At 33.8% G+C, this 22,819-nt stretch overlaps 1 protein-coding gene across 2 annotated transcripts in view; it reads right to left on the reverse strand.

Moving 5' to 3' along the window:
- The window catches only part of Rit2 (Ras like without CAAX 2), a 337,785-nt gene that overhangs the window by 268,669 nt on the left and 46,297 nt on the right, over positions 1 to 22,819 (reverse strand). For both annotated transcript variants that reach the window (XM_047526662.1, XM_047526661.1), the window contains one exon: positions 770 to 826. In XM_047526662.1, the coding sequence (XP_047382618.1) occupies positions 770 to 824 (55 nt within the window). In that variant the 5' untranslated portion in view covers positions 825 to 826. The remainder of the gene's footprint in view (positions 1 to 769; positions 827 to 22,819) is intronic.

Here is a 22,819-nt window from a genome sequence, read left to right on the forward strand (position 1 = left end):
TAATTAGCCATGAGGGGTCCTGCAGCTCTATGCTTCCCTCTCTGGGAACTAACACGTGATGTGTTTTCTGTGCTGATGTGTTTTCTAGGCAAAGATGACTATGGTTGAATTTTTCAACCTATTCTTTAAAATAGCTTTTGGAATGAGAAAAGAAGTTTTAAAGACATCTTTCCTACTTTGAATGAATGAGAAATCCCAATGCAATGCTTCTGTACTCTATTATGTCAGAAAACTGTATAAGGGAATAAAACATGACTGGATTTGGGACTTTCATGATATTTTGACTCTTTGAATCTCAGTTTCCTCATTTGTAAGATGAGGATGCCGGATAAAATTGTATCTATATCTAATGACCTCTCCAAATGTGCTGTTAACATGGTTAATTAATTCTACACCAGAAAATTTAGAAACTGGTAAATAGGAAGCAAATTACCAAATACCTATATAATTTTGTCACCTATATTATCCAGAGCAGTTTTTCAAATGAGTTTCTCTAATGGTAAATATCTATTAGTAGATCCTGAGGTCAATTTAATGGATTCTAACCATCATTTACCAGAATAAATAGAATACAATAAAAAGTACTAGAGTGTGTAACAAGATGTAAGGACAAATATTATGACAACATACACAATATGTGTGTGCGTGTTTGTGTGTGTGTATTTGGAAAACTGCATTTTTTATTCATAATCAATATGAACAAAATGAACAGGCTACTTATTTTGAGTGTCTTTATTTGAACTAAGGGAGAAAAGAGGTTTTTACTTACCTATAGTGGGGTCATGATAATCAGGAAACTGATGACTGATAAACTGCATTGTCATCGCTGAAAACAAAAATAAATTTAAATTTAATAAAAATTCGTCAGTTCACTAACTCATTCACCTTAGTTCTTTAATCTTTTTAAATAGGTTCTGGTAAAAAACATTTGTGTGAGTGACTAATTTAATTATATTATATGAACCACAAAATGGTAATAATAGGACAAAGTTCTTAAGGGTTAAAAGGAGGCAAATAATGCCAGATACTTCCCTAGAATAAATATATTTGAATTTTAAGTGTATTTCCATTAAAATTTCATTGGAGTGAAAATAAGGAAACTCTTGATATAGTGAGAATATAAACCAACTATAGGTCCCTCTTGGCTTGCTCTCATTAAACAAGACCAGGGAGATCTTTCCACTAAAGGATCTGTATATTTTCTTGGACTTAAGTATCTCATTTTGAAAAAAGAAGGTAATGTCCAGAGTTTCTTTTAGTTTTACTATATATAGTTATGATCCTTTGATTATATTCTTGATTATATCTATCCATCATTAACTTTTTAGTTAAAATTATTTCAGTCATTTTTATGTTGTCTAATTCATGTTACTTACTATACTTTTTCACTACTTATTCTGTAATTCTGAAATTCTCCATGGTCTTTCCAAATCCTTCAAACTGTAAAACATTTGCAATGTTTCTCTTTTCAAGAGTTTCCTCATATGATTTTTCATTATTAGGAGACAAAGGGAATGCTGAATTAAAACAATACACTGTAAAAAATGTTATATATAAATAGTTCTGTTCCTTTTATCACTTTTGCATGCATGCATGTTAACAAAGTCTCTTTAACCAAACTTAAGATCTGCTGAGTCCTCTTATCTTGATCTCAACTTTGGCCTTGTGCTTGCATCCACCATGCAGGGTCTGAATAGCTCAGTTGTAGCAAGAACCCTAGTAAGTCAGTTTACAGGGAATCATTTCTGATCACCCTGGCCTAGCAAGAATCCTGTTAAATCAGCTTAGCAAAAATCCTCCTACCCTTGATATCTCTCTCCTTTTGGTAACTTTCTATCTTTGGATGCAACCCCTCCTCCTCCTCATTCTTTCCCATCCTACTCCTTGCCTGTAAATCCCTGCTAGTCCTGTTATATTCAGAATTCAGCCCAGTTCTATACTTAAATCCCTTTTCCTCTATTGCAATAGTTCCTGACTAAAATCTATCTTTACTGCCTTCACTATTGTCTAGCTCTGGTTCTCTTTAACAGTATGTTCACACTTCAGCAAAGGTTCAGAGCAGGGAACACTCAGTTAAATTCAACAAACATGTAAAAGGCACTTGTCTAACCCTGCTGAGAAATGCAAAGAAATGGAACCTAACCCAGTGGAAGAGAATTTCTGTGTATACTTTCATGGTTGTTTCCCTCCTGTTTTTGTATTGACAAAGGGTGACTATATATGAAAGTGTTAATTTGCCAGCTTTGGAAAAAGTTTCAAAATGCAAATCAACTTTCCTTATGGACAACCTTAGGAGTTTGAGAATTTCAGGCATTAAAACTAAAAGCACCATCTTTATTGTTTTCAGATATCGAATATATATTTTAAAAAATCATTTGGAGTTTTTTCCTTTCTGAGGTTTTTTTTTTTTTTTTGGTTTTCATTTTTGGTAGAATTTGTCATTTTAACAGTTTTTAATTATAAAAGCAAACAAATGGATTTCACTGGGATTGTTCCATACATGTATAAACTCCTGAGCTTTAGAATGGCAATTGCCTGTATTGCTCTGTCACCAGTGTTTTTGTTTGTTTTTGTTGTTGTTGTTGTTGTTGTTGTTTTGTTTTGTTTTTGTTTTTTTCCTAATTGGAACACAGAGGGCAGAGACCTGGCCTCATATGAGCAATTAGCTTAGTTAGTCATCTCAACTCCAATGATAGCTCAGGTTCAGTAAAAGTTCAAACTAAAATGAGGATATTCTCACTGCATCTCACACAAAATAAATAGAAATATACCCATTCACTAAGATGATTAAGAGTCAGTTTTCATCTTATGGTAATCAATTATTTCGACTAAAACCTTGAAGATGTATTTGGATCCTTCACTTTCATATCCTTCATGCAAACATGATTAATTTTCTACTATACTTTGCTCCAAAATAACTTTAAAATATGTCTTGATTCTTTCTCTATTACCTAATTCAGAATCCTTTCTTCTCAAACACTTTGTTGAGTTAAAACTCAACACTGTTTTCTCTGTAAATATGTTCTTTTTCTCCCATTAAATTTGTCCTAATGGTAACAGAATCATCATTAAAAAAATCTTATCATTTGCATGTCAACAGCTATTAGGATAAAGACATGTCTAATATGACATGCTAGCATATGTCATCTTTCATAAACCATGTTTGCCTTACTTTTCAATCTGAAATTACAGACCGAAGTCTAAAGTATAGATAGACTTTCTGAAACGCTTTTATCCATGAGCAAGACTTTATCCTACAACTGACAGTGACCTTCATGTTCTAGCTTCTGCTGATACACTGACCAAATCTTACTCTTCTAGCAACATTTTCTTAACTTACTCTGAACCCTCTTCGCACCTAACCTCAAACTTTTTGGTTTCTGTGTTTACTTTTCATTTCCTTATTTTTAGTTGTAGATGAACACAGTAACGTTATTTTATTCATTTTGTTATTTAATGTGGTGCTGGGGAGCGAACCCAGTGCCTCATGCTTGCTAGGCAAGTGCTTTACCCCTAAACCACAATCCCAGCCCCTGTGTTTATCTCTTTGATAACACTGTTTAAACAAGAATACAGTTTAATCAGTTTAGAGAACAAATCCCAGCCTTTATATCTGATTACCACTCTCCATATCTGATCAAATTCTTTTCCCTTACCATTTTTCCAGGTGATATCTTGTCTTCAGCAAGAATCTTATTAAATAAGTTTAATCAGAATCCTCACTAATTCTCCCAAATGCTTCTTCTTGCTAATGTTTTAATCTACTGACTCCCATCCTGCTTCTTGGCTATAAGTCCCTAAGCAGTCCTTTTTGTATTTGGAACTGAGTCCAGTTGTATACTTCTTCCTTTCTCTATTGTAATAGTTCCTGATTAGCATGTGTTTTTACTACTTTAATTGCTGTACAGCTCTGGGATTTTTTAAGCAATATTAATAATGGTCAATATCTCTGCTTGAGCATTGCATCATCAATCCACTCACCCAACCCTTCATCTACCAGCCATCAATACAGGATAGTCATGGAAGCTACCAAGAAGCAACAGCAAACATTGTTTTTAATCGTGGGTCAATTTTATTACTGTACATTTGGGAAGGAATTGTGGAGGCTGAAGAAATTTAGAACAAAACTAAGGAAAAAATATATAATGTATACGTATATGTATATATGTATTTTAAGAACTGATCAATATATTTGCATATTAAAATTCAGAATCCAAGAACCAGCATCAAAAATAGATAAATTAACAAAGCCTTACCTACTATAACTATTTAGAAGAACAAGTAGCATATTATTTAGATGATTCAGTTTGTGCTTTAATGGAAACCTGCTGTTTATTAGATAATTGAAAAAGCCCTCAATTCTCAAATTCTCTGAACTACCACTGAGATAGAACCAAAGAAAACAGAGCCAGCTGAGCTTTGTTCCAAATATTCAAAGGATAATTTTAGAAAGATTTATTTGTAAAAGTTTCTTTTGTGCTTTACAAAGTGGTCGCCCTATGGGACATTTAAGAGCCATTTCCTTTTAGGGAGATAATGTACAAAACAATTTTTGAAACAGCTCTCTTAAACACTTATGTGGGACAGTAATATATCTCACCCCAAATGTAATTCTACAGCATATTTCAAGTTGGTTATTCAAAGAAATTTCAGACCATAGCAGAGCATAGGAATGGCTCTGAATGGCTGCCCTTTGTTTGAAAATGCTATTTATAAAGAAAATGTTCATTGGAGATAGGCAGTGGAGGTAAACAGGCTTTTGTATCAGATACCCCCCTCTCAGTCAAAAATCATTGCCAATTTATATGGTACAGTTCACATCTAGAGACTATACTTTCAAACTCAGCAGGAGGCCCTGGATATTACGCAGGAATAAGAATGCTAATGAAGAAATGGAATGATAGGAGACAAGTACAAGCATTGGTTGGGATGTATGAAGTTGATCCAATGTAGTTGTGTATGAATCAGGTTGATAACTAGGTTTAGCCACTGAGTCTCCATATCCAAATGAACCATTAGAGTTGTTATCATTTTCTTATATAAAGGATGTTGACTTTCATATGTTTATTTCAAACTATTTTCCCTTGCTAAGTAGCCTTTTGAGCTATTTTTCATAATTTTTCCTTAGTATCATAGTCTCTGAAATAGAAATAGTTTCCAATTTTTATCTTCATTGTCAATTTATCTTATGCATACTCATGGTTTAATTGATTCATTCATTGAATAATACTTCATTTTAATAGAACCTCCTGTGAAACCACATGGGCCAGGTTCCTTTTGTATAGTGGTAGTTCCTTCATAACTTTTTTATCTAGTCTGTGCTTATTGGTCTGTTCAGCATTCTAACTCTACTAAAGACAAATTTAGGCCATTTATTCATCTAGGTTTTTAATCTCAATTTCAAGGAGGATGTGTGGAACTATATAAGAATTTGTTTCCATAGTATCACTAGTGATTTCCTATTTATAATTTACTGTTTGCTGATTTCCTATATTATTTGTGTAAATTAACTAATAATTTCTCTATTTCTTTGATTTTTTTCCAAAGAATTATAATTTTTTATTCTGTAATTATTATTATTGTCATTATACCCATTATACCCATTGATTTCCCTGCCTTTCTGTTTTTGTCTTTATTATTTCTCTATGTATGTTTCCTTTGGTTTGGTTTTTGCTAACTCAATTTTATATTTTAATTCTGACTGATAAAGTTTTATTAATAGTAATTGTCCTCTGATATCTGCTGTGGATGTGCTCAGTATATTCTAACATTCTCAGATGTTTTATAATTTCTATTTGTATTTCCCATTTCCACTGTTAGTTGAAAAATGTAAATCACTTTTCAATTTTTAACTGGAAGTAATTTTTTGCTTTTAATTTTATTTTAAGATTCTAATTCTGTATCTTGTGTTCCATTTTTAATGTACTTTCAGTGATCATATTTTACATGATGAAAATTATTATTGATTGCATATTCACTCTTGTGGGTGTTTTTCTGCCTTCTTTACCATTTCTTACTTTATTTTCATCCCAAACTATTTTCTCATAGATATCTTATAACTTAGTATTTATTATTAAATGATTTTGACTTTTCTTTAAATTCTTTTTAATATATTCTCTTTCTTATTATTTTTTATTTGTTCTAATTAGTTGTACATGACAGTAGAATGCATTTATACATTTTGACAGATCATACATAATTGGAGTGTAATTTCTCATTTTTCTGATTATACCTATTGTAAGATCACATCAGTCATGTAGTCATATATGTACATGAGGTAATAATGTCTGTTTCACTCTACTATCCTTCCTACTCCTCTCTTCACTCTGTTCTACCTAATATAAAGTAACTCTACTTTTCCCTACACCCCCCATTATGAATTAGCATCTGCATATCAGAGAAAACATTTGGCCTTTGATTTTTGGGTTTGGTTTATTTCACATAGCATGATACTCTCCAACTACATTCATTTATCAGCAAATGCCATCATTTCATTCTTTAAAGCTGAGTAATAGTTTATTGTATATATATACTACATTTTCTTTATCCATTCATCTGTTGAAGGGCACCTAGGTTGGTTCCATAGTTTACCTATTGTGAGTTGAGCTGCTATAAACATTGATGTGGCTGCATACTGTAGTGTGCTACTTTTAAGTTCTTCGGGAATAAACTGAGGAGTGGGATAGCTGGGACAAAAGGTGGTTCCATTCCAAGTTTTCTGCAGAATCTCCATACTGCTTTCCACAATAGTTGCACCATTTTGCATTCCCACCAGCAATGTATGAGTGTCCCTTTTTCCCCACATCCTTGATAACATTTATTGTTGCTTATATTCTTGATAATTGTCGTTCCGATTGGAGTGAGATGAAATCTTAGGTTTGATTTGCACTTCTCTAATTGCTGTTCTCAGATTGTAAATTTGTTACTCTATTTGTTTATCTGTATGTGATTATTTGGAGATATTGGTTTCAGTTAAGATTCTTGTGTTACATTTCACTGATTTGTTGAATTTTGAAGAAAAATTGTTATTGTTTTCAAAGTGTTGATTTACAATTTTTGATTTTCTTCATACAGGAGTTTTGTTTCATATTTGTTTGATTCCCTCTGTGTTCCTAGAGATTACAAGTTCACAGTTACTAGATCAAGAATATCTTCTTTTGTTAAATTACTAATGTTAATTTTTAAAAAGATTTGCATAATATTGGCAGATGGTGAGGGGGCTAACTGGTATTATATTTCTTCTTTCTTTCTTTAAAATTTTGTTTCTTTCTTTTCAATAAGATCTTTAATATTCTTTGCCCTCCTATTTTCCCCTTCACTGCCCCACCTCTGAGATGAACCACCCTTTTCTACTTTACTCTCTGTCTCTCTGAAGCAGATGGTCACCTCTGGTCCTGTTCAATGTTGATAGCTTTTTAACTGCTGTGAAACACAAAGTTCCAGGCTGATTGTCAGCATTGCTGTCAGTTTGCATTGGATTTCTATTACTGGGGATGACCGTACTTATAGTTTATGTATGCTCTTATCTCTTTTTCTCAGAGACATCAGTCTTTCTTCTAATACTCCACAGGTATAAACTTGAAAGGGTAGCGAAATCCCACTTTGAATTCAGTTTTATTTCTCTCCTGAGAGGTGATTGACATTCATAGTGTGGATCATATGTGATTTTACTTATACTCCTTGCTGGTATTTTGGCTTTGTGGCAAGATATATGAGAAAATTAGATTCAGGAGACCAACAATATTCTCCTAGTCATATATCACTAATCATTAATTTTCGATATGGAAGAATAAATTAATAAAATTTGTGATGTGTAGATCCTTGAAACTTAATGTTTGAAAAGAGCAGGTAATTTTTTTTATGGATAAATTAGGTTAAAAATGACCTAAACATACTATATTTAGTTTCTCTTCCAAATGATATTTGTGCATTGAATGACTTCAACTAAATGATTATAAATTAATTTGCATAAGAAGGCAAAGAAAAGTGTACAAAGGTCATACTTAATCACAATTTGGTCAAGACTTCTTTGAGCAATGAAAATTGTGCTTTCAAGTCCATCCATAAGACATGCATTGAGCATCTCTGTATGCTTGAAATTGGGTATAACAAATTAATAGGTGGAACCTTTCAAATGTATTGAATCCAAGATGCATTTCAATCCTCATACATGAGAAAAATCAAGTTGCACGCATGTGTAAGCATGATGTGGGAAGAGGCTGATGGAAATAGGCACCTTGACATAAATAGAAAGTATCAGAAAATCAGTTTCCAAATTTGAAAGAGAATTTATAAGTGAAGATGCAAAAGGCTGAAACCATATTTGCATGCCTTTACTATTATTCTTTATTTTGCACTCATGTCCAAATGCAGCATGGAAGAGGCAGGGCTGTGGGAGCTGTGTTCCCTGGAATCTTTCTGCAGTCTAGGATCCTTTCATCCAGTGGGTTTTGGGTCCCTCAGAATTCAATGTCTCCACAGAATTCTTTACAACAATTGAGATAAGAGGAGAGGGAATTCATGGAGGATTACATGAGAGGATTTTTAGGAAAATGATATAAATATTGTACGTTACTTTATCTACACACATTTAACAGAATTCAGTTACTTGGCTTCTCCCAAATGACATGAGGCAAGGATGTATGTCAGGAGGAAAATTAAAATGAACTTGGTAAATGAATAGCAGACACTTACATATGGGGAAAAATGTTCAAAGAAAATGTGAAAGTTTTAAATGAAGTAAAATAAAATTCCACACTCTTCCTCCTCAAAAGAAGAATCATCCTCTGAAACATTAACTTAGATCTTAGTGTTCTGTTTCTTACTGGCTTTCACACAGGATTCTTCTACATTTTCTAAATATATCATCTTTTAAGTTTTGCTAAATTGCTCAAAAAATTATTATAAGAAACGATACTTGTTTAGATTTCATATGTTGCTGCATTCTGCGTGGTCGAAATCTATGCACCATTTGGTAACTTTTAAAAATTAATTATCTAGACAAGAGTATATCTGAAGTGATGAATACAATGTTTTTTGAAGTCAACTGCCATCACAAAAAAAAAATCTGAAAAAAGAAATAGTAGGTTGGTTCCACAATCTAGCTATTGTGAATTGAGCTGCTATAAACATTGATGGGGCTGCATTACTGTCATCTGCTAATTTTAACTCCTTTGGGTATAAAAGGAGGAGTGGAATAATTAGATCCAAAGGTGGGTCTATTCCAAGTTTTCTGAGGAATCTCCACACTGCTTTCCAGAGTGGCTGCACAATTTGTAACTCCACCAGCAATGTACAAGTGTGCCTTTTGCTCCACATCCATGCCAACATGTATTATTATTTGCGTTCTTGATAATAGCCATTCTAGTTGGAGTAAGATGAAATCTTAGAGTTGTTTTAATTTGCAAAGTTGTACCCCATATGTGTACAATGAATCAAAATGCAGTCTGTAAAAATAAAAAAAAAAAGAGTGGCAGGATGTTTGAACTATTCCATGTTCATAAATGCTTCTTTTGAAGATAGGTGTCTTTTACTGGCTTCATGGATATAAAGTACAGAGCATTTATGTTTAGAGAGAACATTTGATCAAAAAATTCAGTCACCCATTATAATTTTAATGAAAGTAATTAGGATGAAAATACTTGGTTGACTCAAATAGCCCTGGTTATTTGATTTCTAGAATTATTAGTTAGTGGCAACAGTTGTATAGGAGGCAAGAAAGCTTTTCCCACCATAGAAAGGAACATTTACTAGAAAGTAGCTGAAGGCCCATTACGAAGTATCTGATGAATTTCATATCAAAAGCCCTTTTCTTTTATTAGTCGGTCATACCATTTACACATGGTATGTAAATGTACTGTTTCCCAAGACTTCATGAAATATTCATTAAGTACATATAATAGATAATGTCCAAAGAACCTTAAATGTGCATGTAATAATAGTGGTAAGAGATTGAAAGCCATCATTTTTTAAGCAAACCCATTTTGTTTGGATTTCCTTTTTCCATGGGCATGTTTTTTTATTTAAATTTTCATTTTAATATTCAGAAAATCTCATAATTTACTATTTGATTTTAAAGTTAAATTTAAACCAACTGCTTCTTGTTTTGCATAATTCACTATTAAACCATCAAATTTACCTCTCTGAAAAATCTGACAATATTATATATCATCCTACTTAGAGTGTCAGTAATATTTGGCCAGAGGCAGAGACTGTCAGTTATGAAAAAGATAAATTGTAAAAAGAAAAGAGTTATTTTCTATGAACTTAAAAACAAAACAATTGAAGTACTACATAAAATCACACCCCTGGTTATTATTTCTCCTATCCACACCCACTCCTCCAAAAGGAATCTGATATTTATGGAAAGTACTAAACAGAAGCACTTAGGATAATAATACAATCTCATAACACAGTGATAGAGGATGGCAAATCATGACTTTCCCTTGGGGATTGAAGGTCTGACAGTGAAATAGGGAAGATGAGATTGAGACTGGTCACTAAAGTTTAATACTATTTCTCTCTTATGATTATTATTTGTGAGATCTTAGAAAAGTTAAACTCTCTGTCTTCATTTTCTTGTCTACAAAATAAGAGGAAATAAGAAAGGTGACTTGAAGTTTCCTCCAGATTAAGCACTGTGTAAGACTCTTTCTTCCTCTCATTGTCACTATCACCATCATCATCCATTCCCCTTCCATGTAGGATCTGGTTCTTTCATCGCTCCATCACTTCAGTCCTCTGTCATGTCATTGGGATCCAGTCACCCAGTCTGCCTGGGAGTTTTCCACACCTTCCAGCCATGCTTCTGCCCATGGAAGTGCCTCAGCTGATGCAGGTCCCTCTGCTGGAATGTTCTCCCCCTAGTCATCTGCATGGCTGCTCGCTTACACTTTCAAATTACTACTCGCACAGTGCCTTCTTTGAAATACATTCCCCTTGGGACTGAATTTAAGTCAGAATCCAGTTCTTCTTCCTAGAATTCTCCATGTCTCCTTGTTGGTATTCGTTCATGCATTCATTCATTCAATACTGAATATTATGTGTCAGACACCACTTAGGTACGTGGGGCAAATCAAGTAAAGACTATGCTTTCTAAGGCTTACATTCTAGAAGAAGATGGGGATCTGGAGAGGAAAACACACTTGCATACACATTAATAGTATGTGAAGGGGTGACAAAGCTAGGGAAAAAGTAAAGTATTACAGGATCATTATTAAAATATAAAATACAGTAAGTCAAAATTCTGTGGTAGGAATTGAATGAATATACAACTTCCAAATAGTACAGGAAAATGTAATGTTTTTACTATTACAGACTTGTTCATGTATGTTTTAAAAAGGATAATAGTGGATATTGAATTACTATGTCTTTTACATACCAATGGATATACTTCTGAGAAATTCTTTTATTTTGAGACATCATTATTTAAAATAAGCTAGGAATTATGGTCTTTAAAACTATTAAAATTTAGAATGAAGATTTTTAGGTATCAGTCTAAAAACATGAAAATTGGGTACCAGATCTTTAAAAGAATCTTTGAAGTATCAATTTAACAAAAAATAATTTAGATTAGATCTGTATATTAACTTGATCAAGGTTAGCGAACCACCAAAGAATCAAACTGGATGGGCCATAGGACCCCAAAATCATATTATTTCAGTTGTACTAATTGGTTCTCATTCATTGTTTTCTCTGAATTAAAAATTTATGCTCAATTGTGAATGTACCAAAAACATTCCCTGTATATACACTAAGTGATTATTTTTTGAATGAATATGTCTAAAATTATCTTTTGACTCAAAGTCAAATTCAGGAAAATATGATGACTGATCCTTTATTTTTCCATCAGCACTACATTTACAAACTTTTTTTGAAATGCATTGAATTGAGGGTCGGAAATAGCATCATTGGAAGACACAGCATGGAACCTTTCCCAAGGAGCATATGCCCCAAAGAAACAACAGTGTGGTGGCCAGTAGTCACTTGCTGAGACCCTTAACGCTGAGATAGTCACCCACAAGGAATGCCCCCAAGCAGTGTTCGAAGTTCCTTCTGAAGTCAAGTTTAAGCCTAGTGATAAAATAAGATTTTCATGGAACTTATTAGAGATGTTTCAATTATTTTCACAGTTCTTAGTGCTGAAAATTGTTAAACCTATGGTAGACTGAAAAGAATGCTGAATTAAAAATGGTGTGACAGATATCCTAATCCCACTTTAATGCCATCTTTCCTTTTTTTCTAATTAATGCATTTCTAACATGAAAAGAGTTCTCTTCTATTCTCTCTAGGGTACTACAGGTTCTAACTATGTATGAAACTGACATTTAGAAAGAGGTATTCAGCATTGGAGGTCTGGTGACTCTAGCATACTTCATAAATCTGAAGCGTACTTCAACATATTTACATCAGGATGCATGAAACTACCTCAGTCAGGCATAGGCCCAATTTAGCCAAGAGTTAAATTTTCAGAATTAATTATAATATTCTTAGAACAAAACTAGCACAGTGGAAAGATGTACAGGCAATCTGAGAATGTAATTTAATTTGTTCACTAAGTTATAAAATAAGTAGTAAAGCCCTGGTATATCTCCATGCTCCTACATGCTTGTGGACATGGAAGTGAATGGATGAGAAGGAAGGGTTTAATTGGGGAATGAGGGATAGAATAGAAAAATGGCACCATTTGGTTGCAGGAACAAGGTTCAATTAAGTAGTTGACTAGGTAACTTTCCACCGTACCCTATTTTGCTGAGTGTTTCTACTTCTATGGAATTCTCTTTTGCTCTAGTATTTTCTCTTTCTGTCCCATAAACCCACTGCTGATAGAAAGAAATTGTGCTTTTCAGGACTTTTAAAACTCTATTCATCTTCAATGACGGATTTTCAAGGGTGATTGATGAGACACCAAAAAAGGGAATGGATATTAAAACTCAATATTACCAGTCATTACTTATTTGCTTTATGCTGACAGTTTATTTTGTACTCAATGAAACAAAGAAGAAAAATAGACATTTTCGCCAATCTTTCTTCAAGTCTTTTATCATTGACCATAAACCCCACCTCCTTAGGTAAATGAAATACTGTTGATGCTCTGCATACCTGTACCAACATATGTAAATACATCTCTCACTCTACCTCCAGTTTTAGAGCACAATTAATGGAGACAATTATTGGAGCCTCATTCTCATAAAGGGTGATGGAACTGCAGACTATTCCAAAATTCTCAGATTTTAGAATGTGTATAGTATATCATAGGAGTTATCACAGACATTAAGAGCTACCCCATGAGAATGTAGTTTCTTATTATTTGCCATTAGAAGAGTTTATTTCTTCTTGAGACCCTGATCCTGCAGAAAAAAAAAAAAGAACAAAACACTTCCAGGAATTTCAGAGAACTGTGTTTGTAACTAATGGACACCAACATATAACTCCAGTTGAAGGTTTTTCTTTCACAGGTTTGGAAGAAGACTATCAAGCATGATATCTATGATTCCTATGCTTTATGTGTTGCTATAATATTTGCATAATCTCTAAGAATTTTTCTTTATTTGATGATCCTTCATCCCACTTCTAAGAATTTTGTAAGAACTCTGTGAAATTAGGCATAAGCTAGTCAGTTGTTTTGAAAGCTTCCTTTATCGGAAGGACATTGAAGGACATATGTAACTTTCTTCTGCCCCTATGATTGCTCTTCCCTTTCTGTCTAAAATTTTCCATTCTGTTCCTTGAATGCTTCTGGGTTCTTGGACTCCCTTTCTAAAATGTTAGCTTCTTTCAGCTCACACAGTCCTTCATGATACAATAGCTACTTCAGTCAGGGAAGAAAATGTTGAAAATAGGGGATGTGCCATACCCTGAATAGAAAGCACACCTTTCACATGATCTTCTTCAGATCATATCTTTTTACATTAATACTGCTAATAATTTTAATAAGAAATTAAGAGGAGACTTTAAAACTTATACATTATTTTCAAATTTATGTTTATTTTTACCACACAGGTGAAATGACAGAAACACCTATGTTAGTTCAAAAAATTGATTTCAAAATTTCAAAAGTATAGAACAATTGGATCTGCTGTGGAATCTATTCAAATGAAAAAGAAAATATGGATGTTAGGGTCAAACCTATACAATTATCTGATACCATCTAGAATTTGAAGGGCATTCACAATTTAGGGTGATGGCGGCCACATTATTAGTTTTCAACATAAACCATTTGTTGTTCAATATAGAACCACTTGTTTGTTCTCAAACTTGGATTTTTAATAGTGACATGAACAAATTCACAGGCTAGATTTCTAAAATCCCCTGGGCTGGATTTCTTTCAGCCTCCATGACAAACACGCCTTACTCCTAAACACACTGAGAGAAGCTGGGTCTAAGTGGGACTTCTTCTAAATATCTGAAGGGCCATGGCCTTATTTCATATTTTTATAAAACTGGACTTCAGATAATCAACATAACTTACTTTAATGTACTGAATACAGAAACAGAAGAATGCAATTGCCTTTTAAGTTAGACATCTGGATATTTTAAAACAAGTGAAATAATACCATCTTTCTAACATAATTTTTGTTGGTTAGTTTTGGAAAATGTAGACTTTTAAAAATCTTGTTACAATATTTTTAAAAATAAATGAACACTTTAACTTATTAATAAATTAAAACCAGTTCTATAAACCTTCAGTTTTAATTTATATTCTGGTATATATCAATAGAAATGAACTACAGAACCAAAAGCTTTCTGGGGTCCTGAATAATATTCAAGCATATATGGTGATTTTGAGACCAAAAAGTTTTAGTACCACTGACCTAAGCAAACTTAAGCTTGATAGATTAAAGTAGGTGGAAAGATCTATGATTATTCTTATATTAACAAATGTTTCAAAGGTCTAGAATTAAATATTACAGAAAATGAAAAGCTACTTGAACAAATTATCTAAATTCAGTTGCAGATCATTTCATTCTCATTTTCTTTTCTCTCTTTTCTTCTCTATGCCATATATTCATGGCTATTGTATTTATTTTCCTTTTTTCTTTTCATCTTCCCTTTTCCCCCTCACTTTGTCTTTCTTGCCATAATACCCATATATTTCTTCCTTTTATTCTCTTTCTTCCTTTCCAAAACTTGATGTTATGTTTTTCATCACTATGTTAATTGTACACAATACCAAATTATGGAATTAAAATTAATTCATTACTTAATAAAGTTTACTAAATTATCATATCTCTCCCTCTAGTTACTCATTCTAAGAAAGGAGAAATTAATATTTTGGTGAATTTTTAAAATCTGAAAATAGATTTCTAAACTATACACCAATGCAATGTTTACATTTTTCCTTTTACATAAGTTTTTAACATTCTTAGAGAAAATACTAAGAGGAAATAAAGTAAAAATAGAATAAAATTGTTTTAATTACAAACTGGATAGTTGAGAGTCTTCAAATGTCAAATGAGTGAAAAATAAGTGAAATTTAAAAAAAAAAGAGAAAGAAGTTTCTATGACAAATTTTGAATCCAGGTTCCCAGAAAGGAGGGATAGGCCAGACAAAATTTCTCTGCAATGGGGCATGGCCAGAAAATCTGGACCGATTTATCAAGGGATGTCAAAGTTGAGATTTGTTCTTGGTTTGGTATAGAAATTATACTGTTTTGTCTTTATTCTTTGCATGCCTGTAATCCCAGCTACTGAGGAGGAATAAGCAGGAGGATCTTAAGTTCAAGGCCAACCTCAGTAACTTACAAAGACCGTGTGTCAAAATGAAAATAAAATAAATAAAGAGTACTATGGATGTAGATCATTGGTAAAGTGTCCCTTGGATTTTATCCACAGTAGCAAAAAAAAAAAAAAAAATACATATATATATATATATATATATATATATGTATATTGTGGGTTCTGATGTTTTTTCATGGTCAGTAGCTGAAAGCATAATGTGAAACCTGTGAGATCAACTGACAGCACTGGTATGGACTGACCCAGGGAAAGTTAAGTCACCTTTGGAATCACCATGTAAAATGGAGGTTGGACCAAGTTATACTTACTGTTCTGGGTCTGAGTCATTCTACTGTTGGATCCTCTAATTTCTAATCAAGTGCTTTAATTATCCTCTAATGTGTTTGTTAATTAGTCTGATCACTTACTGCATTCAAACAGTCCAGGTCCTGTGACTCCTGTTTCTTTTGTGCATCTATATTGATAATGATTATTAAATATGACACTAAGCATAGTATGTATTCAATAAAGATTGGTGAATGTCTAGTCAATGTGAATGAATAAATATATCAAAATTTTGGAAATTAATAATTCAAATAGTTAGCTATTTGGTTGTGAGTTTTCACCTCAATGTTACTCTTCTGAAATGACAAATGGTAGAAGATTAAGACATTTTTCTTTACATTTGCAAGTTGTGTGCCTTTAGGAGAGTTCATAAGTAACTCTTGTTTCTCAGTTGCCTCATCTGTGAAGTAAGGTTAATAATACCTTACTTGGTTTGTTATTAAAATAAGTGTTACAGAAATTAAATTTTTTACACATAAGAAAATTCAAACCAGTGATTGAGCAATAGTAAGTTCTTGATGAAACTGTTTATCAAGACTTCTTTTAATTTTTTTTTTAATTTAGAATGATTCAAGTATTTTCCCTTTTCCAATATTGAACTGGGATCTCAGGTCAAATTAACTAGAATATGAATTTTTAAACCACAACTCACATATGTTCATAAAATGCTATCCCATCTGTTTGGATGTTACATTTCTATTTACTGGTGTTTGGCTTCCATGAAAACACCTTGTTTGCTAGTCCTTGTATCATCATGGGAATGCCAGTTGTTATATTTTTTTATTGTTATTGAATTAATGAGTGAGCAGAAAAATGAATACAATCAATGTACTGATTTCTAAAACATTTCAGCCACATGGTATTCTAAACTGAAAAGCAGATTGAATCTAGAATACACACTCAGCTTACTTGATTAGAGTTGTTTTCTGGTTTTGCTTTTCTGAATTGTAGCATGAATGCTGTTTCTCTACCTCTCTGGGTCAAAAGTTGAGTGAATTATGAAGAATAGCTGGCAAACTGGCACTGACAGACATGATGGTGATAATACCAAGTCCTGGCTTATGAAATCCCAGACAGTCAGAGTTTCTTTTAATAAACTGTGAGACAGTAACAATTTCCTAGAAGTTATCTAGAGCTTGATAGAATGACCACTGAGCAATAGTGTTGAGAGGACTCAAAATGGAAATGCTGATATATTCAATTAATTTAGAAAATCACAATGTCAGTTCTAGCTCAATTTCCTCAACTCTAAACCATAAGGAGATTTATATATATGCAGATATATATATATATATATATAATATGTACATATAAATTTAAATTTATATATACATATTATCTATCTATCTATCTATCTATGTATATATATAACTTTACTTTTATCCAACTAATACTTATACAACAGCTAGATCTTCTGTTATGTTTTAGGGACATGGGGTTAAAATAAAGAAACTGTATCTTTAATAAGCTCACAGAAGGATAAAATGAAATAAATAATTCTATTTTTGTGCACTAAAGTTATGATTGTTAATCAGTTTTTTTTTTTTTTTTTTTTTTTTTTTTTTTTAAGGAGTAGGGGAATGGACTCTAAGCCCAGAGGTGAGTAACTACCTCCCTGAGCTGGTAGGGCCATTATGAATCCTGAGTACTGCATATGTCTGAAAAGTCAATAATACATATGGGGTACAGACTAGCAAAGTCTTCTAGGCAAAAGGAAACAGTGTTTAGAGGTCCCAGGGACTTGGGAAACTTGCCACATTCAGGTATTTCTAGTCATTCTATATAGATGGAAGCCAGGATCTGGATAAGATATGACTAGCTAGGTGGAGGCTGGAGAAGAGAATCCAAAGCCTTACCCTTGAAGACCCCTGGGTTAGGTTAAACATTTAAAATTTCTCCTGGCAGCAATAGGTAAATGAAAAGGGACATTATTAGATAGAAGTGACATAATCAGACTTACATTTTCAAAATAAAATCCACTGGCAAAAATGAAGAAACAGGTGTGAAGTGCATTGGCAATCTTAGGGAGATCTGTTAGAAAACTTCTGGGGGATAGGTAGGTGAGAAATGATGAAGGTTTGACACAAGATTCCACCAGGAAAGGTGGGAAGATGAGTGGGAACTGACAAATAATAAAGGAAAAGAATTTACACAAATTAGAGACTAAATGGCAGGAGATGTGGAGGGTTTTTTTTTCTGGGTGGATGAGAGGGTGACCTTTGCTGGAGGAACCCATGAATGGGAATAGATTGGAAAAGATGGTGAATTTCAACATGGAAAACCTTCAATTTAATGTGCTGTCAGTTTAAAAGGGAAGAGAACCATTAAGAAGAAATTGAACTTGGTGTCTAGAGAATAGAAAATGATTCTCAAAACTTTTCAAATAATAATTATGACAATTTACCAAAAAAAGAAAAAAAAATCTCAATGAAGAAAAATCTTTTTTAGTGTTAACTATATGCTAGCCTTCAGCCTAAATCTAAATTAATTGTTTAAATGAATATTAAGTGTTTGCTGTATGTTTCGTTATAGCTTCCTTGATTTAGCTCATTAACTCTGAAGGGATATAAGCCAAGTTGCCTAACAATTAACATACAAAATAGGGAATCAGAGGTGCCAAAAGCAATGTTTAACTTTTAACTTCTTAATGTGCTCAAGGACACTCCTTAGCCACCTCTTTCCAGATAAAAGACATACACTTTCAAGCTATCGGTTTCTGTGGAGTCTATTATGCACTCCATTTATTTTCTGTTTGACTTTTTGGATCATGTTATGGTTTAGATACTATGTGTCCCCCTAAAAATGCACTTGTGAGACAATGTAAGAGAATTCAGAATTATAATGATTGTTATGAGAGCCTTAACCTAGTCAGTAAATAATCCCCTTGTTTTAGTCAGTTATTTCGCTGCTGTGAATAAATGACCTGACCAACACAACTGTAGAGGAGGAAAAGTTTATGTGAGGGCTCATGGTTTCAGAGGTCTTAGTCCATAGAAGGCTGGCTCCGTTCCTCAGGGCTCAGGGTAAAGCAGAACATCAGGGTGGAAGAATGTGGCAGAAGAAAGCAACTGCCATCATCAGGAAGCAGAGAAAGAGACTCTACTCTCCAGATACAAACTACATACTCCATAGCCACACCCCAATTCCCATTTCCTCCCCTACCACTTAAATTAATCCTATCAGGGATTAATTCACTGATTGGTTAAGACTCTTACCCAATCATTTCTTCTTTGAACCTTCCTGCATTGTCTCACATGTGAGCTTTTGGGGGACACCTCACATCCAAACCATGACACCCCTCATGAGAATTAACTGAGTAGTAAATGAAGGCAGGTAGGGTGTGGCTAGAGGAGGTAGGCATTGGGCGTGTGCCATTGCGGTATATATTTTGTATCTGGCAAGTGTAGTCTCTCTCTGCTTCCTGATCATGCCTCCATCTGCTTCCCTCCACCACACTGTTCTGCCATAATGTTCTGCCTCACTTTGAATACTGAGGAAGGGAGCCAGCCTTCCACGGACTGAGACATCTAAAAACATGAGCCCCAAATTAAACTTCTCTTCCTCTAATTGTTCTTGTCAGGTCTTTTAGATACAGCTGCAAAAAAGCTATCTAAAACATATTACCACAAGCTTATGCATATCCTGTATGACACAAAGAGAGTCTACCTGTTTTACATGGCAAGTACAGCCAGAAAAGAGCTTCCTGAACAATGACATTTTGTAATGAATTTACCTTAAACTTTTTCTCCATTTGCTGCCATTACCCTTCAATTCAACAATGGCTAATAAATAATAATCAACTCCCTTTTCTTCACCGAACGCCAACCTCTAATTATTGCATTAACTTTTATTACACATATAATTAAAAAGTTAAATATATCATTGATATATGAGTAAAAGACCTGAACCTAATTCATTACAGATGTATGGATGCTCTGAAAATTTTAATTACAATTATGTAAAGAATGAGTTATTTATAGGAATGATTTATTAATTAAGCTTATTTGTTTCTAGGATCATATCTACGGCAATTTGTAAAATGTAAAATCTAATTTGGAATCAGATGATAAGTATTTCCTACCTCTCAATTTTTTATGGAATATCTCATACAGGCTTCCACATAAGACTTTCTAATCCCCATCATGCGTAGGATCAATTTCAAATCCCCTAATCTGACACTCAAAAAGTCTTTCTAATTTGTTAGCCTGAAGCCAAATATAAAACTCTTTGGTCCCAGGAGTGGTGTTCTTCTCAGCCTGCTCCTTCCCACACTGGTGATTTCGCCCCCAATATCTCTTATCTACACATACTTTTCTTTCCTATCTAAGATTACATTTACCTCAGTTTTTCTTCTTTTATTCCTTTCCTCTTCCTTCCCATCTGCAATCACTTGTACTGATCTTCAACATTTAATTCTCTGGCGTCCCTCCTCACTCGTCATATACATATATTGTGTCCTTAAGTGCCCTGTGACCATGAGGGTAAGGAGAGCATCCAAGAATGTGCAGTAGATAACAGTTATATCTTCCCATCCGTGGAGGGACATTGCATGTTTCCTCAAGTCCGGATTCTACTTTTACATAGAGTCTATTATTTGTGAATGATTAAATTCAGAGAGCTTCAAATAACTTGCCAAAGTCCCATCTGTTTTTCAAGGGGAGCTGAACTCAAATCCAGTGCTGCCTGGTATTTGCTGCTCTTCTTACCTGCAGCCATGGTATAGTGGTCATGAGCTTAAGGCAGAGACCTGTGTTTTAAATCATAGTGCCACTCCTCAGAAGCTCTGTGGATTAATTTATTAGACACTAAATTATTTGCTTAGCATTATTCATACCTTACTAATGAAAATGTTGTGAGCAAAGACCCTCAGCACTTGAACCTACATTGTCCTTACTTTACAAATAAGGAAACTGAACCACAGAGTTTAGGTAACTTGCCAAGATCATTTAATAAGAGACACAACTGTATGTCAGTCCCAGGCAGTTAGTTTGCATTAAAAATCACTATACTAACCATCACACCCTCATGGGAAACTACTGAAGCTGCTTTAAGCAGCAATAATTTCCTTGTGTGTAAGATAGTAAGATAGGTGTGGGTCAGTGGCACATGCCTTCGATCCCAGTGACTCAGGAGGCTAAGGCAGGAGGATTGTAAATTCTAAGTCAACCTTAACAAGTTAGCAAGGTCCTAAGCAACTTGGTGTAACCCTGTCTCTAAATTAAAAAAAAAAAAAAAAAAAAAAAAAAAGATTGACTGGGGTTGTAGCTCAGTGGCTCAGTGGTTAAGAGCCTCTGGGTTCAATCCCTAGTATCAAAAAAAAAAAAAAAGACAGGTGTAGGATTGGCTTGCCTTGTTGCCTTGAGGAATAAACGGGATGATAAGGGATTAGTAAGAATTACTTACTCATAACAGTAATTAAGTAAACATATTTTCCTGTTATCTTCAGCATTTTACTGTGCTATTTACAACACTGGGGGACAAGTATTCTATATTTTTATTGCACCAAAAGTGGTTTGGTGAATCCAGTTCTTACATCATAAATACGTGTTGATTTCATTAGTTAATGTAAGTTGTTAAGACACATACTTGAGGAAAGAAGGGGATTTTATCAAATACTGACAGACTTTTAAATAGTATCAAAGTATTTCGGGCTTAAAACATAATAAATGATGCAGCCTTGTTTCATGCTGCCTCATAGAGAACACGGTTCATGGTGGGAGAAATTTCCTCAGATTTGACATCCATTTAAGAGCAGTAATCATCAATATAATCTACTACACAATCTCCACACTTGCTTTGATCATATTTGCTGATGATATGATAATCTAAATATATTTTGGGTTCTGCTCCATCATTTTCTATCATTATCCCCTTCATGACATTCTGATATCTAAAGCACCTGGCTGACTTTGTACTGAACTCTCTGACTGACTTCCTAGGAAGAAGTGATAAATTGTGGAATCTACATCTCCAAATTCCAGCCAGACTCCCTGTACATGTGTCCATGATTACAGATCATAAGGCCAGAGTGTGCAAATGGGTCAGCAGTCAAATGTCCCCTCTGGAGAAAAGGAAGGACCTGAAGGTAGTCAGGATCACAATGGCATCCAGTTGGGAGCTCAGAGATTTCTGGGATGAAATCCAAAGGTGTCCCTTTGAGGCAGCTTATAAATGTGTTACTAATAAGATGAGAAAGATTGGTAAATTTCAGAAAAGGACTCCTGGGAGCTAAATTGGATGATGTCAGGTATTTTTTTTAAGGACATAATAAAAAAAAGTTGGTCTGTATGGACTTAAGAAAATTAATTGAAGAGTAATTACTTGCCAGAGTTCATTCAGCAATTATGAAGAGAGAGATAAATGATATCTGGAAAATAGCCATTTTAAGCTAAAAGAGAGACTCAAGATACTCTGGGTAAAAGTTTTCTCAGCCCTTTCCAGCTCATTCTGTTTCAAGTCCTAAAAACCATCTGCCTTCCTTGTCCATGCATTTGGCACCTTGAATATAGAAGGGTTTCTGGTGATTTGATTTCCTTGTAAATTGGTCATTCTCATTCTCAAATTATTCTTTACATTTTTTTAATTTGGATGAATTAGTCTCACAGATTTTATGACTCCCATGGAGCATTCTTAACAGGTTGGTTTTGTACCTGCAAAGCTAAGAAGCTCCTGCATCTGCAGAGATGCCCCTATGGTGATATCTGTGGTTTTCAATCTGTTAATCATTTTTGTCTACACTGGAGGCGACAAGTCTTGC

The sequence above is a fragment of the Sciurus carolinensis genome, chromosome 15, assembly GCF_902686445.1.
Source record: "Sciurus carolinensis chromosome 15, mSciCar1.2, whole genome shotgun sequence".
NCBI classification, from domain to species: domain Eukaryota; kingdom Metazoa; phylum Chordata; class Mammalia; order Rodentia; family Sciuridae; genus Sciurus; species Sciurus carolinensis.